This window comes from Anser anser, assembly GCF_964211835.1.
Source record: "Anser anser genome assembly, chromosome: 1".
Taxonomy (NCBI): domain Eukaryota; kingdom Metazoa; phylum Chordata; class Aves; order Anseriformes; family Anatidae; genus Anser; species Anser anser.
This window is the reverse complement of record NC_139720.1, coordinates 1,698,326-1,715,587: the sequence shown is the minus strand read 5'-3', so window position 1 is coordinate 1,715,587 and position 17,262 is coordinate 1,698,326. Positions and strand designations below refer to the sequence as shown.

At 59.7% G+C, this 17,262-nt stretch overlaps 2 protein-coding genes across 11 annotated transcripts in view; one reads left to right on the top strand and one right to left on the bottom strand.

Annotated features, from left to right (window-relative positions):
* TASOR2 (transcription activation suppressor family member 2) overlaps positions 1-2,164 on the top strand; it is a 39,119-nt gene extending 36,955 nt beyond the window's left edge. For all 8 annotated transcript variants that reach the window (XM_083841360.1, XM_083841362.1, XM_083841363.1 and 5 more), the window contains 3 exons: positions 321-502; positions 982-1,096; positions 1,323-2,164. In XM_083841360.1, coding sequence (XP_083697486.1) covers positions 321-502; positions 982-1,096; positions 1,323-1,326 — 301 coding nt within the window. In that variant the 3' untranslated portion in view covers positions 1,327-2,164. The remainder of the gene's footprint in view (positions 1-320; positions 503-981; positions 1,097-1,322) is intronic.
* A 1,196-nt stretch (positions 2,165-3,360) lies between these two features.
* GDI2 (GDP dissociation inhibitor 2) lies at positions 3,361-16,829 on the bottom strand. Of its 3 annotated transcripts, none has more exons than XM_083841230.1 (11): positions 16,584-16,829; positions 10,965-11,072; positions 10,336-10,435; positions 9,034-9,168; positions 7,890-8,088; positions 7,404-7,535; positions 6,727-6,826; positions 5,623-5,794; positions 4,747-4,891; positions 4,438-4,492; positions 3,361-4,348 (listed from the first exon to the last, which is right to left on the bottom strand). In XM_083841230.1, the coding sequence occupies exons 1-11, from the start codon at positions 16,626-16,628 to the stop codon at positions 4,193-4,195; spliced, it is 1,347 nt and encodes a 448-aa protein (XP_083697356.1). In that variant the 5' UTR covers positions 16,629-16,829; the 3' UTR covers positions 3,361-4,192. The 3 variants fall into 3 exon arrangements, with proteins under 3 accessions (XP_083697356.1, XP_083697358.1, XP_083697357.1); XM_083841232.1 differs by lacking the exon at positions 16,584-16,829 and adding an exon at positions 13,796-14,069 and having other exon boundaries at positions 10,965-13,718; XM_083841231.1 differs by lacking the exon at positions 16,584-16,829 and adding an exon at positions 13,799-13,918 and having other exon boundaries at positions 10,965-13,718.
* Between the last annotated feature and the right edge of the window lie 433 nt (positions 16,830-17,262).

The window sequence follows — 17,262 nt, the reverse complement described above, 5'->3', positions numbered from 1 at the left end:
GACGGGGAGGAATCTCAGATCCCCTCCGCTCTAAGCAGTTAGCGTTAGCGCACGGTAATTGTTTCAAAGACCTGCTTTTCAGTCCTCCGGGTGTTTCCTTGAGCTCAGAGCAGGAGTTTTTCCTTGTGCTCGTCGCCGGCACGCGTGGAGCGTCTCTCAGCTCCGTTGTGGTGCGGGGTGTCAAGTAGAAAAGTGCCCGCGAGGCTGGAAGAAGCATGCCTGGGGGAAAAGCTGGTCCCGTCGTGCCCGCTCGTTCCCTGGGAAGGATTGGGGTGCCGCCCCTTGCCCCTTGCTGCTTCACCTTGCCCCTCTCCCCGCAGGGTGGACGCCAATGCCCACAAGAAGAACTTGATCCTGAAGTCGTGCCAAGGAGCCGACCTCATCGAGGTGCTGCACTACCACTCGTGCGACTCCCGCTCGCCCCCCACCTCCGAGTACGTGAAGTGCTTGTTGAACCTGCAGGTCCAGCACGTCCGCGCCAGGTTCGCCGTGTACCTCACGGGTAAGGACAGGCTCCGGGCGCCGCTGCCGCTGCCCTCAGCCCCAGGCGTCCCCCCAAAAACTCTGTGGGACGGTGCAGTGCAGGTGGAGGGGGGACAAGAAACTTCCTTTGGGGGAAACATCCTTTTTTTTTTTGCTCATATTTCTGCCAGAATCACTGATTTGAGGTGTGGGTACGGTGCGGGCAGTCTCACGGGGAGTCAGTGCAGTAAAAGGGCAAAATGAGCGGATTTTTTTTATTTTTTTTTTGGAGGTCTGGTAAATTCTGGCAGGTTTTCGAGCCTGTGGCTGGCTTTGCGTCACACTCTGATTGTGGCCGGGCTTGGCTGAGGCTGTGCGCGAGGCGCTGTCATTAAATCTGCTCACATTCGCAAAACAGAATAACTGCAGTGGGATTTTTTTTTGGGGGGGGGCGTTTTCTGTGGCTCTCAGCACAATCCCATGCGCGTGTGTGACTTGGTGCCGCTCCTCCTTTCGCAGAGAAGCCCGGTGTCAGCAGGGAGGTCTTCGAAAGCAAAGGAATCCTCGTGGCTGACGTCAACACCTTCCTCGGGACGGTGCAGAAAGTGGCTGCCCCGTTTAGGAGAAGCTACTGGTAAGGGAGAGGAGGGGGTGCTTGGGATCGACCCCTTTCTTCCCCTGAAAGGCGGCGAATGGCTGAGGAGCGGGGTGAAGACACCCCGGGAGCAGCTCCTGGGTGTCTGCGGGGAGCCGGGGTCCCGAGGGACCGCCTGCAGGACCCCGGGGCCTTGGTGCTGCTGCCCGGAGCCACGAGGGGAGCGGGGCAGTGACAGTGACAGTGCCACCTCTCTGTCTTGCAGGTGACGAAGCTGTGCCCTGGCGCGGCTCCTCCCCGGGTCCCCGCAGTGCTGCCGGGGGCGTTGTGATCCTCTGCAGGGTTGTGATCCTCCGCAGGTCGGCCCCCGCGTCCTGGCGCCGCACGCGGGAGCCCCGCGCACGCACAGAGCAGGGGCAGGGGCAGGTTGGCTTTAGTTCTGTACATAGAAATTATTTAAAGACGGCTAATGCAAATCCCCCCGGGGATTTATTCCCTGCCGTCGAGTTGGGCGTAGGACAGCGGTTACGTTAATGTTACAGTTTTAAGTTATTGCGGTGGTTTTAAGCAGTTAGTGCAGCTGACCGGGGAAGAAATAGGAACGTGAGAAGAGAAGCAGCGTACCTGAAGGGTAGGAGCAATACTAGCCGGCTGTAGTAAAAGCATTTTCCACGTGACACTGTACACAAGATGCATGCGTTAGGTGCTGGGGGGCGGGGCGGGGGGTGGATGTCTTAAAAGCTGTTTGGGGACCATTGCCCAGCGGTCGGGGAGCCTGCAGCCTCTACACACTACATTTCGAGTCCGCCGCGTTGCCCCTCGGTACCATTTCACTGCTGGGACGTGAATGCTTTCCAGCCTAGGGAAAGTCTTGTAAATGCTGGAACAAAACCCTCTTATTTATGGTAGGTCAAACGAACACGCACCACGAAGAAAAACAGCACTGAGGACCTTTGTAAGAGCCCCTCCGTACGCACGTGGGGGACAGGGTTGGCCTTTGGTGCTTTGTTTTTTTGTTGTGTTTTAAAAACAAAAAAAAAGTAATGACAGGAGAAGCTGTGTACAGGATGACTTTGTATAGAGTTTGTCTATTAAAACCTGGAAAAACCCCTCTGTTCGTGGCTGTTCTCCGGGTAGGGTGCTCCTGCTCCGCACGCAGGGGCAGAAGGTAAGGATGGGGAAGGGGCTGCAGGGGCAGAAGTGTGAGGAGCGGCTGAAGTCACGGGGAGGGTTCAGCCTGGCGAAGAGGAGGCTGAGGGGAGGCCTCACTGTGCGCTACAACTTCAAGGGGAGCGGAGGGGCAGGCGCTGAGCTCTGCGCCCTGGGGACAGCGCCAGGACCCGAGGGAACGGCATGGAGCTGGGACAGGGGAGGGTCAGGCTGGGGGGTTAGGGACAGGTTCTGCACCCAGAGGCGGTCGGGCACTGGGACGAGCTGCCCGCCAGCAGTGCTACAGCCCCGTAATCCCCCCCCAGCAGAGCACCCAGCTCACAGGAGAGCAGCAGGCGGTGGGAGAAGCAGCACGGGGTACGGGGGAACTTCCCCTGCGGCAGCCACTGCGGCGAGCCTCGTGCGGCGATGGAAAGGGCACCGTGCTTCCCGCAATGGGCGCGAGCAGCCGGGGGAGGAAGTGCTGAAAGCCCCGAGCAAGGGAGGAAGGAGCCAGGTTGGGCGCAGCACCGCTGGGTGTGGGAGCTGAGAGCCAACAGCCCGCTTCCCCCTTCAGCAGCGGCTACAGGCAGAGGAGCTGCAGAGAAAGGTGGCTCCTTCCCCAGCACTGCTGCCTGTCCAAGCCCCGCAGCTCAGAGCAAGGGCAAGCCGTTGCAGGGCGTTTTCACTGCTCCTGGCAGGGCACAAAAAGCAAGCCCTGCGCCTCAAACTGCCCGCCGCCCTGCCCCGCAGCTCGCTCTGAGCCAGGGGCCGCACGCCTTTCACTCCCCAGGTGAGCACCTCCGAGGCGAAGCACGACCGGCACCCTGCGACGGAGCCACAAAGCAAGGACTGTGTGCTGCTGCTGCTGCTGCCAGCAGCGCTGTTCCTAGAGGCAGGCACTAGGGGCTGGCTGCAAGGAGCGCGCACACGCCTACAGCGACAGGCCTTGCGCTGCTGCATCGCCTCCCCTGCCAAAAGCAGCCCGGGGAGCAGCAGGGCCTCAGGAGCCAACCCACGGCAGCCCGAGCCCCTTCCACAGGAGGAAACGCACTGCGCCACTCACGTTTCACCCTGGCAGGCAGAGATCCGCGGGATCTCGGAGAAGAGAGGCTGCTCGTACAACTGAAGTGAATCAGACCAGAGCACAGGACTGGTTTTCCAGAATTTGGCTTTACTTCGCAGTACAGAAATCATTTGGAGCCTTCAGGAGACACGAGAAGCACAGGCTCTGTCATACCGATACCGCAGTGCCGTTTGGTCCGTCTGAGAAGCCACCAGGGTACAGAAAATACTTCCACATCTTGCCTGCTCTGTAATTTGTTCTCTCAATTTTATTAGGATTAAAACACAAAGGAGCCTTAGGCACAGCTGTGTCCCAACCGATGTAAACAGTTTGAGAAGCTTAAGTGGAGGTTAAGTTCTGTGCCCAGAACTAAGCCGACATTTGCTGCTACAATAGATGTGGGCTCTGTCCATAATACAACTTGCCACAGAGTTAGATTGATGGGAGAGACTTTAGGGATGCTGTCCACAATAATGGAGTGCTCAGTTTCTATTTTCCTTGATAATCAGGTTTGAGTGACAACCGTCACATCTACTAGCTCACCAGAAGCACATAATTGTGAAGGATGTTTACAAATGATTAAAAATACAAGGTAAGACACAGCTGTCAATGAGTTATCTCAATCTGCACCAACATCTACGTCTGCAAAAAAAAAAAGAAAGGTTCAGTCTGCCTTTCACTTACGAGGTTAGTCATTAAATCAGTCAGTAATTTGCCAGATTCTGGACAGCAGCCCTACTAGAATGAAATAATTAACACATGATATCCAAAAGGGGAACATTACCAGTGCAGTACTCTTCAATCTCTCAGAGATGGGATTACAAAAGCAGGCCTTACAATATTGAATTTCATACAGTGTTCATTAAGTTCCTTATATATTCATATTAGCCGATTTAATTTCTCCTAATTAGAGATTCTCATTACTGCTGCTCCTCCTCCCCGTAGATATCGTTCTTCTTGCGTTTCATCTCTTCAAAGTCAAACTCTGATCCCATCATCCTCTTATAAATATCCTTGATGTCATCGCACGTCGTCTCGAAGTGAGTGGTAGCGTCGTAAGTGCGAGAAATGAAGATCTGGGGAGAGAAGCAGCGGGTTAAGCGCAGGGCCCGGCCCCTCCTTGCGCGCCCCCGCTGCCGCCCCCCCCAGCTCCGCGCCCACAAACCTGGCTCTCGGTTCCCAGGTCAGTTGGTGCAAACAGGTCGCTGATGCTAACGAACCTGAGAAGAAGAAGAAAAAAAGGTTCCTCAGCGCGGTTTTTAAAGCATCGCTGAGCAGCATCAGCGGCAAACCAGCCGGATGAGAGGCCGCCGCTCCGCCCAGCGTGTAAGCGGAGCGAATTCGGATTTTCGACGCCTCCGTGCAGCCCGGCGACGGCCTCCGGGTCCCCGCCGCCTCCGTGCTCCGGGCTGAGCGCTCACCGCAGAGGGGCGAGGTGAGGGGGGGGGACAGAAGGAGCTCGCTGGGCGCTTACTTCTGCTCGATGGGCTCCAGGAGGTCCAAGGCTGGCTTGATCTCTTTCTCTGGGTCCGCGGTCTCCACGGTGGTGCTGGCGATGGCGATGTACTTCCCCTGCGCCGCCACGTTGTGTGCAGAGGAGATCATGCAGACGTAGATATCTGGGGAAGGGCACCGCAGGAGCGGGTCACCGGGTGATCCCACAGCCCGAGTCTGGCCCTCCTCGGCCCCAACGCCTCCTCTCCCTCACACGCTCACACCCCCTTTCTGTTCCCCTGACTCTTTCTACCTCCTAGCCTTGTTTAAGAGCGTGTTTGAGCGCAGAGGGGTCTTTGCCCCGCCTCAACCGATGGGTCTGGACACGAACAGCCCTGCGAGACCCCAAATTCAGCTTCTTGTAGCCGTGGCAGCTCCTGGAAGCAGCAAGCTGACCCCTCACCCGAGGACAAGGGGTGGTTCTGCAGGCCTAAAGCAACGCCGCTGCGTCTCCCCTCCGGCCTGCACGCCTCCTCAGCCCCATCCCACGGCTCTGAAGGGTGCCAGCAGCTGTGTGGAGCAGCAGCACCACCAAACCAACCCCGGAGGGTACGCCCAGGGAGCGGAACGCACCCGGGGAGCAGAAGAGCAAAGCCACACGGGGGTTCGAAAGCTCCGTGCAAGCGCTGCGTGGCCCAGAAGGAAGCCGGAAGGCTTCCCCCGGAGACAAAGCGCACTGAAAGGCCTCCCTCCAGAAAAAGGGCAAGGAAACCGCCCCAGGAGCCGCAGTAAGTGCAGTTTGCTCCTCATCGGACCATCAGAGCACGCACTGTGAGGCCACCCTGAGATCTGTGCCGCCTCACCCCAAGCACGGAGAGACCTGCGCGCGCCGTGGGCACGGCGGCCCCCCACGCACCTGATTTCCGGTTGACCTGGTTCTGTGGAATGATGATCTGGCACGAGTTGGCGTCGTTCGTGTTCTTGATCGGGTGGCTCAGGATGCAGATGACCCGAATCACCTGGCCAACCTTCGTGACCCGGTCCGAGACGTAGCTGGGGTCGCAGATGAGCTGTTTGCAGCGAGCGACCTGCGGAGAGGACAGGCGGCCAGTGACCGGCGCGCGGGCAGCCCGGGAACCTGCCGACTCGGGGGAAGCTTCGCGAGCTCTCCGAGGCGGCCATCCCTGCCCCCGGCCACACGAGGCTTTTGTTCCGCTGCCAGCAGCACGGCTCTGACAACCCCAGTGACAGCACGCGCTCCGTGAAGCCGGGTGGCCGATCGCACCCTCCCCTCATCGCTCAGGGCACGAGCCCCGCGCTCTGACCACCACGGAGCCCGGTCCTTCAGGGCTAGGACCGTAACTCGCTGCGCTCGAGGCTGAAGCGAGCGGGTAAGGACCGACCGCTTCACACCGGCACTCATTGTCACGGCAATAGTTTAACATTCGGCTGATTTGAAGCCTCCAGGCAGCCTGCACTTGGGCACATCAGTCTGTAGTGTGGATTATCACCTCTGCTGCTAGCCAGGACGTGTCATCCATACCCAGGCAGGACACACTACCCTACCAGGGAGGGCTAAGCCGTCCTACAAAGCTCACGCTGCACTTGGAAGCACATTTATAGCTTCCCAGCAGCTTGCAGCACTCTTGCTAGTTAGTTTTCTGCTGCCGGGTTGAGAAGAAACTGTGGAAAAGCCAGCAGGCTGAGCAGCTAAAGCTTAACGTCAAGGGCAGAACGGTTTCGTGCCCAGGTTAGGCACGCCAAGCAGCTCCTCTCCAGTTCTGCCAGCCCTATTTATTTAGAAGGCGACCTTGCTGCTCCCTCCAGACCTGCTCCAACTCCAGGACTGCTGCACTGTGCTCCTCGCCATCAAGGCTTCTTGGTGAACGAGCTGGCACAGAGGAGAGCTCCGCCAGCCGAGCAATTTGGCTTTAACGAGCCTTTGTTCAGACTGACGGCTGCCAGCCTCAATTCTGAGACGTGGGGTCATGGGTCAGTAAAGAACCGGAGGGTACCGTACCTCCCCTTCAGACTTCACGCCAACCACTTTGCCGTTTTCTATCACAATTTCTTCGATGGGCTTGTTCAGCATGTAGGTGCCTCCGTATATAGCACTTAGCCTGCAAGAGTAAAGCCATTGGAGCACGTTCCGCAATTTATTTATTTGTTTAACAGCCCTCCCAGCCCCTTCTTTCTGTTCCACTTGGACAAACCGCACATTATTAAGACTCAAACTTCTTCAAAACACGCTGCTTAACCACCCAGGCAGCGGCTGCTGCCGGCCGTTCCTCCTGCAAGGCACCAGCCAGCGTTCGGAGGGAGTTGCAGGTGCCATCGCAGCCAGCCAGAAAGGGTCTGCTCGGCACAACACAGCCACTTCAGCAGCACAGACGCCACCAGCTATGCCGGGGAGGCAAATCCAGCTTCTTGGACAGACTACGTGCTGCGAACACTGCCTGTCTGAGCAGGCTGTAACTACCACCACTCACAAGCGGCAGTAAGCAAGCCCAGGACCAGAAACGTCACACGAAGAATTGTTTCTTGACCGAGACAGCACGAGAACCGTTAACAATGGCAGGATTTTTACGCAGCATCGCGTTCCGGAAGCCTGAGCACCAACCCCACACACCTGATTCCCCCCAGCAAGGTGCCACGGCAGGGCTGAGGTTACTCCGGAGCCCAAAGGCAAGTTCTCACCTCGCAAATCCCTGTGGCAGCTCTCCGAGGCCGTAGAGGGGGTACAGGTACGGGCTTTTCCCGTACCGAGCCAGCGACTCGCTGTAGAGCTTAATCCTGTTGATTGTTTCTTGGCACGGTTGATCTAGATAGCTGGAGAGGGCAGTTACAGGGTTTGCAGCGGTTCACGCAACCGAGGCTTAGAGCAGAACGCGCTCAGAAAACTGCAGCTTTCACTTCCCGTGACGTTCCCTTCCCCACCCTCTGGCTGCTCCGGGCAGGAACTTCCCCAGAGGTGCCCTTCCAGAAGCGCTTCACGTCACAAGGGGTTTCACTCAGGAAGGAGACGCCGCGTCAGCCCCAGGAACCCACGAGATACAAACACCCCATCAGCACAGGGCCCGGCGTTTTAAGGTCCACGCGGCGCCCAGGGACGGACGCTGCAGGGTATCCCCCCCCCAATCCCACAGGGCACGAGCTGCGAGCCCCGAGGGCACCCACACTTACTCGTCAGTCCTGTACAGCGCGAGGGCATGGCCCGTGAAGTCGATAACATCCTGCCCCAGGTCGAACTTCTTGTACACGTCACGCATGGTGGTCTTCTTGGGATCAACGCCCTCAAAAGTTCGGGGATCGTTCTCGTCAAAGTTGGCAACGTACACGAGGAATTTCCTGAACCGGCGTTTCTCAAACAAGCCCATCAAGCCTGAAAACGAGAGATCGTCAAACTCACGAAGCTCCTAAACGGCTTCTCTCATTGCCGCAGCCTCGCCAGGTTAGCTAGAAACCTCCGCTGGAGTCCAAATTTCAAGTGTGAGGTTGCACAAGGCACCCCTTTAAGCATTTTAATTCTCTACAAATTGGAGAAGCGAGACCGGGCCTGCTGAAACGTGAAGGCGAAGGCGGCACCAAAGGCACCTCCTCCTCCTCCTCCTGCCAGCCTGAGCCTCCGAAGAGGCTCGCTGGAGGACAGCGACGCGGCCAAGCTGAAGAACAACCGATTGCTTCACAGCGGCACCAGGGGTGTCTGTCACGAGGAAGGCTGCGGCGTACAGACGAGCTGCACACAGGGAGCCTTATTTCCAAGCGCTGCTTTGACCGCACGATGGGTCTCTACAAGTCACGGACCGCCCTCTGCTAGCTCCCAACACAGGTCTCTAAGCTATTAGGAGCAGTAGTTTTATCTCCAGAGCGCAATTTAGGTAGCCAACAATTAAGATCGAGCTGGGTGCCGCGTGGAATTACTCATTCTGGTTTGCCTGCTGACAAACGTTGACATTTTTCACACAATCCCATCCAGCAAGGACCCGACATTAAATATTTCTGGAAGATCTGGAAGCAAAAGGTTGCATTCGGAGCTTGTGAGGAAGTAAAACGCTGCAGAGCTCTCCTTCCTCAAAAGCTCCACAAAAACAGGAGCTCAAGGCTCAGGAAGCCCAGGACCCACACGGCAAGTGGTGCCTGAAGTCAGACGAGATGCAGAAGAATCGTGTGCTGAGCATTAACTTGTTACAGTGACGAAGTCTACGCGCAGCGCCACACGGACAGCCTAAAACCTTTTTGACATGAGCACAGATGAAATGTTCTGGTATTTGAACCCGTCTAGGGACGACGGCCGCGGCAGGAAACAAAGTCACGTGCAACTACTCACTGGACGCCAAGGCTTCCGCCTCAGTGGAAGGAACCTTGTAGATCTTCCCTCCCTTGTAGACAAAGCTTCCCTCGATCACCTTGAAGTCTAAGTAGCGAGTGACTTCTGTGTAGAGCAGCATCTTTACCAACTGGCCTGTGAAGGAGGTTGGGCAGAAGTCAAGGGGTTGCTCAGGAGCCAGAAGATGAGAGGAGGCCAGCGAGGCGGGCGGTCCGTCCAGCACAACGAAAGCCCCCTAAGAGCAGCCGCACACCCACCCAGCTCTTACTCCTTCGCGTAACAGGCAGGGAGCAGCGGGTACTCACTGGCGTGCTGTCGCACAGCTTTAACGTTTTCTCCCAGGCAGTTAAGAGCCTCCTTGTTATTTCTGCGGTTTCCACCAGCCCTCCTGCAGCACGTTAACGCGCTGCTGCTCTGCTCCCTGCAGTCCGTTCACACTCAGCGCGACCAACACGGTCGTGTCTTTGGCCCACAGCAGCTTCTGCGCATTAATCGTCCACCGATTTACCCCAGATTAGTCCCTGCCTTACCCCCTTACCTCTCACCACCCAGTCACATCCCCAGAAGGGCGCTGTCCCTTAGGAGCACGCCTCGAGGGACTTCTAGGTGAGTTAGAAATAAGCCGAAACTAGAGTTGACGAACCTTGACCGGAATCGACCATTCTCCCACCGCACAAGCCCTGAGCGGGGCTGGCCCTACAGAACGCACCCATCCCCTCCTGCTTCAGGGACGTGAGATTCCAGTAGCAAACGCTCAACATTTGGCAGCGAGCTGCCCCTGAATTGGTTTTCGCTGATAAAAAAAAACTTCGCCGATCGCGGATTTGGTCTAGAAGAGCTGTCTCAGCACCAGAGCTCCCAGATTAACGAACTCACGGCACCAACAAGGGGTGCCAGTCTGCAAGCCGTACCGAAGGAATAAAGGGGGGTAAGGAAGGGGATTCCTTCCTAAGCCAGAGAATAACAACAGTGCAGGAGCTCATGGCATTAACTCTGCCTACAAATGCAGACACTTCAGGGGAGGATGCTGGAAAAGGGCCGTTAGAACCCAAAATACAGGCTATGACTGAGCGCTCCGAGCTGGAGCCACCTCCCGAATTTGAGAGGCGCGCAGCCAAACGCAGGAAGAGCGGGAATTACGAAGACCTGCCCACGTGCAGGCCAAGGGAAGCGAGCTTCCAGCAGCTCCTTCATCAGCGCCACCTCAGGCCCTTTGTTCGATACCAGCCCCGGCCACACTGACCCAGGCTGAGGGTCCCAAGCTAAGCTCAGGGGGCAGACCGGGGAGCTGGCGGCGCTCACCGTTAGCCATAAGGAATTTCGGAATTAGGTCCACGTTCCAGTCTCGTCCTCGTCCCATAGATTCCGGTGGAGTTCCCGGTAGATTAAACCTTTTGTAGAGCTTGGGAGAGAAAACAAAACTCGTTGGGGCACACGAAATCCACGCGGGCGGGCTCTCTCCCCCACATGCACACACTTTCCGCCCCCTCCTCTCCCCAGCAGGACGTAAGCGAGCTTTCGGCCAGGGTTTTAGTTTGGGTTTAACTTTTGACGCAAATACACAAAGCGCATCCAGTGAGCTCTTACAGTAAGAATCGGGCAGCATTATTTTCCTCACCCATCCTTTCTTCCTCCAAGGCTTAAAAAGCCCGGCAATTTACGACCTGCCGAACCAAAACACCGTTTAACGCGGCTAAAGGTAACCCGAGCACAACGCCTGCCTCGGGAGAGGGCAGCCTCCGCCACGAACTCAAAGCAGATTCCCCGGTTTTAATATTTTAAACATCGTTGTCTGGCACGGGGCTGCCATCAAACGTTCCTCCTCAAAGGAAACCCTTAACGAGGAATTATTTTGGATCTGCCCCGGGAGAAAAACCCTCTCTGCGTGCCCGGGGAGGACGCGACAGCCGGGTGCCACCCCCCGTACTTACATCCTCCAGGGGCGTGATGGACGCGCTTTCCCCTCCGTAGTACGAGTTACGATCCATGTGCAGGACTTTCTTCCCGTTCACCGACATGATCCCGGAGAGGATGCATTCCTGCACGGAGAGGGAACAAAAAGACGTGAGGAGAGGTTACCTGCCCTTGAGGCTCCTTCCGTTTGCGCTACCGACGCGCTCTCACGGCCTGCTGCGCGCCCCGGTTTGAAGGTTCGGGCAGTCCTTTGGAGAAAGGCACCGGCTGCCTCGCTCCGGAATCAAACCCACAACCTGAAAGACTTCTTCCGCTCGGGATGGATCAACCCGCTGGGAGGCTCGCCGTCTGCAACGGGAAGCCAACCCAGGTGTTTAAACCACGCAGCCCAGGGCTCCCCTTAACGAGTTCACGTATTTAGGTTAGGGAAATCTGTGCTCCGAAAGCACCAGCGATCGGGTTAACGACGTTCATCCTCTTAGAGGGGCAGCGCCGGCATTTACCGGTGACACCGGGAGCGATCCTGCCTCCAAGGGCTCCAGGAAGCTCCATCAAGAACCCGATCTTGGGGTATTTGCCACGCAGGACAGCCAGAATTACTCTCGGAGGGTGCAGGTGGCACGAAATTAAGCCATTTAGGAGCTTTATCAGCTCGGCGGGCACTCCGCTACCCTTGCTCTGTACCCCCTGGGATTACAACCCCCCGGCTCGCCGGGCGGGGGATCAGCCGCTACGTCTGAAGGCGACAGCGAGAGGCCGAGCCTAACCTCGGAGGGCCGCGGAGCCAGCTGAGGCTTCGCACAGCCAAATCCCCCCTCGAACACGACCTCGAGGCTAACCCGGTCGCCAGCCCCCTCTCAAACCAAAGGGACGGACAAAAACCTTCGCTGCTTGCGCGCCTGAGAGCGATTTTTGGGGCTTCGCTGAGCCTTCCTGCTCTGCCTCAACAAGACCAAGCCCCTTACCCGCGGGGATCCAGGCCCCACGGAGCCGAGCGCCTGACACGAGCCGGGTTTGTGATTCCCAACGCTTTGCCCCCAAAGCTTCACTTCACGGTCACCGCTCCCCACGAAACCTCTCCGCGATCCGTCAGCCGCTCCTTCCCCACCACGGGACCCTCCACGCCATCCTACAAAAGCCCCTCCGCGTTTTTCCGGACGCGGAAGCGGGCAGAGACCCTCCGGGGCAGACGTGGCTGCCTCAAATCCCGTATTACAATACTACCAGAGAGCCACGAACCCTACAGCGTGGAGGAAGCACAGGTGGCGTTCACGGGGCCAGTTAAAACGTTAATGATTTACCGCCGCGACCCGGGGCTGCAGCGCCACGGGCATCGCCGCCAGCCTGCGCGACTCCCTCGCCTAAACCAAACCCAGAGCCAGCCGTCCCCGCTAAAACCTGGGGTTTTCTCCCCCGAACCCCCGTCCCCACGGCCAGCATCACCCCAAAGCAAATCCGGGTTCCTGGAGGAGACGGAAGAGCTCCCCAACGCCTTTTCAACCTCATCTCATGCCCGCCAAACGCTGACGTGGGGATTTCGGTGAGGCACCACGGCGCTGTTTCATCCGGGGCCCCTTCAGCAGCTCCGTTTTGTTCTTGCAGACCCCGCTGAGGCCTCCTGCGGTCGCTTCCCATCGCAGCCGCCGAGCTGACAGCGCGCTCCAGGAGGCACAACGGGGTTTTGGGGTCATCCTCCCAGCTCGGCAATTCCCCGGCGGCTCAGCCGTGGCTCTTCCCAGCCGCCGGGGCGCTGGGCTGCGGCTGAGGAGCGAGGGCACGGCGCTCGGGGTGCGGAGGGAGGGAACCCAACAGCCTGGGAAGGGCCGGAGACTGCTTGGTGGGGGGAAAAAAAAGAAGGGGGGGAGCTTCCGAGTTCAAAGCCGGGGCTTTCTGACCAGAAACCCCGCGTAAACGGGTGAAGCCGAGCAGCTGCCGGCGGTGCGACGCGGCGGAGAAGGCTGCGGGCACCCAGCCCGGCTCCAACAAAACCTCGTGCGCAGGTTTCGAGGTGGCACGTCCCATGGAAATCCACGAAAAAAAAACCCACAGGGGAGTAAGGGGGGAACCCCGAGGTGTTGGGGTTTCCCCGCTTGAGTCCATCAGTGCTCTCTTCATCCCACGGGTCGCGGGATGGCCTTTTCTACGCGGAGTCCTTCAGATTCAGGAGGGGAGAAGGCGGCTTCGTAGGATTTCCTCCCGCCGATGAAAACCGGAGGCAGCGTCGCTCCATCCACCGGCTCCGAGGGGACGATCCCCACGGCACAACATCCACCAAAAACCCCCCCTTTATTTTCCAGAGCGGGTCCCGGCGCGGCAGGAGCTCCTTCTTCAGCGGGATGGGCACAAACACACGCGGCTGGGGAGGGTTTCTGGCTTCTCCGGGCTCCGCCGCCTCGCACCCCCCCTTGGCTGCCAGGGGATGATGCAAAGGGGGCAGCGGCGCTCTTCGGACAGGTCCCGAAGCTCGTGCCGCTCCCGCGCGATTAAAATCCCAATCAGCCGCTGATTAAAAACGCCCAAGGCAACGGCCCTACAGCCGTCGAGGCTCGCCGAGGCCCTGCTCCCAGCAGCGACCCCACAAAGAGGCGGCCGAAGACGCGCGCGGCCTGGCACCTGGGGCCTCCCATCGGTGAAACGTCGTTTCGGGAGCCGGGAATCCCAGCCCAGCGGCCGCCTTCGCTCTTCGTGGCCGCTTGAGGAGCGGAACGACCCAGGGAGCTCGGTGTCGGGGTTGGAAGGGCCCTCGAAAGACCATCGGGTCCAACGCCCCCCTGCCAAAGCAGGTTCCCTAGAGCGGGCTGCCCGGGCAGGCGTCCAGACGGGCCCCGAATACCTCCAGAGACCCCACAACCTCGCCGGGCAGCCCGTCCCAGCGCTCCGTCACCCTCGCCGGGAAGATATCCTCTCTCACGTCGGTGCGGAGCTTCCTGGGCTCCGTTTTTTTGCGCTTTGGGAAGAGGGGGGAAAAAAAAAAAACCCTCCAGGAGAGCCGCCGCTCGCTGCCTCTCCCAGCTGGCGGGATTAGGGCTGTCCGAGGGGGTTCGGGGGGTCACCGGGACACGTCTCGGGGCATCTCTCGCGGGACGAGTACAGAAGATGGGTGCAGGACGACAGGTAGCCCGGCGGCAGCAGGGTGCAGCACCCGAGAATCTGGCCTCGTCCTGCTCAGGCAGCAGCGCGGACCCACGGCCTTGGCACCATCCGAAGCCCGGACCAGGGTCCGCCTTTCGTCAAATCTACGCGGGCGGCCGTCGGCTGGGAATTAAGCGCGGCGCTCGCCCGACTCGACACCAAGCCTCGCTCTGAAGCGGAAATTAACATTTTAACGGGGGCTCCCAGCCGCCCCTCGCTAGGGCGTCATTTAGCAGCTTTTTGTATTTCATCCCCCCCCCCAAAAAAAATCTCCTTTCCCTGCTTTGCTGAAGCCGGGTGCGAGGACAGGTTCCCCAGCAAAGGGTTCCCGACCGACGTCGGCCCCGCCGGCTCAGAGGAGCGGCAGGTGGAGAAAAGGGATGAAAGGAAGGGGGGAAAGCCGGGCTCACCCCGCAGACCGCTCCCCACCCCCGGCACATTTTATTCGGGCCACCTCCCGGGTTCGGGGCGCTCGTGCCCGTGCTGGGAGCGGTCTCATCAAGCGGATCCCGGGGCAGCAGCCACGCCGCCCGAGCCCCGTGGGGGGGTGGGGGGGGGAAGCGCACACGTTCCTATTCCCCGTTACCACCGAGAGGGGAAAAAAAAACACCTCGCGGGCAGCCCCGAAGATCCCTCTTTGTCTGGCCACCTCTCCCAGCTAACCGGAGGAAACAAAGGCAGGAAAGGCGATTTAACGGGCACCAAGCCTCCTCCCCACCACCGCGTTGGATTTTCTTCCCCCCCCCACCTCCTTTCCTCCAAACAATGCCCCCAAAACCCTCGCTGCACCCGCAGCGCCTCCCCGGAGGCGGGAGGCAGCAGAAATCCTCCCCCCCCCCCCCCCCAAACCTCGCAGGCAGCAGTGCTGCCATTTTATTTCTCTCTTTTTTTCCTTTTTTTTTTTTCTTTGTTTTTTTTTCCCCTTTTCACAGCCTGCAGCGCAGCATCCTCCGCAACAGGACAAAGCCCCCAACGCCGCGCCCCAAGACGAGCGCTGTCAGCTCTCCTTTTTTTTGGGGGGGATACGCAGAGGGATGACCGAACCCCGAAACGGCAGCGGGAGGCGCGGGGAGGGATTATTATTTTTTTTTTTTTTTTTTTTGGGGGGGGTGAAGGGGAAAACCGAGAGGGATTTGTGAGAGGCGTGCGGGGCTCGCCCGCGGCCCCATCCCCCTCCTGCTGCAGTCAGGGCTGGCTGGCGAGCTGCAAGGCTGCAAAGGCGGAGCGGTAACCGGCTCTGCCTCCACCCTAAGCCGGGCTCGGCTCCGCGGAGGGCGCGACTCCAGGGACTTGCATCCAACCTCGGCTATTTTTTTTTGGGGGGGGAGAGCGAGGGAGAAATAATCAAAATGAGAAAAATAATCAGAAATTAAAAATAAAAGCAGGCGACGCGTCCCCGTCCGTCCCCCGCCTCCGCCAAAGAACCGCATTTCCTGGGGCCTCCTCCTCCTCCTCCTCCCCAGGAGCCCCGGCCCCGGAGGGTGCTGAGGGGGGGGGCTCAGCACCCCAAAAGGGTCTGGGGGGGCTGTGATAATCCGGGGGGATTATTGGGGAAGGGAGCATGGAGGGGCTGTGATACCTTGGGGGGATTATTAGGGGGGGGATGGGGGGCTGTGATAACCTGGGGGGATTATTGGGGAAAGGGATGGGGGGGGGGGGTGATAACCCCAGGGGATTATTGGGGGGGGGGGGGGATAATTTAGGGAGATTGGGGAAGTGGATGGATGGGTTGCGATAACCCGGAGGGATTATCGGGGGGGGGGGGTTGTGATAACCTAGGGAGATTGGGGAAAGGTATGGGTGGGTTGTGATAACCCGGGGGGATTATTGGGGGGGCAGGGGGGGGTGGTAACCTGGGGAGATTGGGGAAAGTAACTGGGGGGGGGGGGTTAAAAATGGGGATTGAATGCGATAAAATGGGGAGATTATTGATACAATGGGGAGATTATTAGGGGAGGGTGATAACCTGGGGAGATTATTGGGGAAAGGAACAGAGGGGGCTGTGATAACCCGTGGGGATCTTTGGGGGGGGCTGTGATAATCTGGGGAAATTATTGAGGGGGGGGTGGCTGTGATAATCTGGGGAGATTATTGGGGAAAGGACTGGGGCGGGGGGGCTGTAATCCAGGGACACTACTGAGGAAATAAATGGGGGGGGCTGCGATAATCCGACGAGATTATTGGGGAGGGGGTTGTGATAATTTGGGATGTTATTGGAGGGGGGCAGCGATAACCCGGTGGGATTATGGGGGGGGGGAAGCGATAAAATGAAGCGATTATCGAGGAAATGACCCGGGGGGGGGGCTGTAATCCGGCGGGATTATTGCGGAAAGGAGCCGGGGGGGGGCTGTAATCCGGCGGGATTATTGAGGAAAAGACCCGGGGGAAGGGGGGGGGGAGCCACGGTAAACGGCTGAAGCCCGGGGGGGGCCGTGAGGCGCGGCGGGGCCCGGCGGGGCGGCGGCCGCAGGCCCCGGGGCGGCGGCGTCGGGCGCTGCTCTCACCGTGAGGCCGGTGCCCAGCACGATCACGTCGTACTCCTCGTTCATGGCGGCGGCGGCTGGCGGGCGGCGGGGCCGTGCTGGGGCTCGCTGGGGCCGTGCCGGGGCGGAGGAGCCGGGGCTGAGGGAGCGGGGCGAGAAAATGGAGCCGGGGCGGGAGGGAAGGGGGGGGGGTGAGGGGGGGGGGGGAGGAGGAGGGGCGGGCTCCGTCGCCTCACGGCCCGCCTCGCCCCGCCCCCTCGCGGCTGTCAATCACGGCGCGGAGCCGCAACGCTATTGGCTGCCGGCCCCGCGCGGCGGTGCAAGGGGCGGGAGCGGCGGCGGGGGGTGCCGCCGGGTGGCCGCGCGCATGCGCGGCGCTTCAACCCCCCCCCCCCCCAGCTCCCGAGGAGGAAAAAGGGGGGGGTCACGTGACAGGCGTGCAAGGCGCGCGTGCAAGGCGCGCGTGCAAGGGCCTCGCGCCCGTGCAACGCGTCTGTGCGCGTGCAAAGGGCGTGGGGGCGCGCGCAGGAGGCGGGCGGGGCAGCGGGAACGCGCCCGCCCGTGCAAGGGTGGCCGTGCAACGGGCACGCCCCCGTGCAAGGCGCGTGCACAGCCCGGCGGCCCCCCGTGCAAGGGGTGTGCGCTGCCAGCGGCCCGCGTGCAAGGGGCCTTGCACGCCCGGCACGCTCACGGCTTCCCC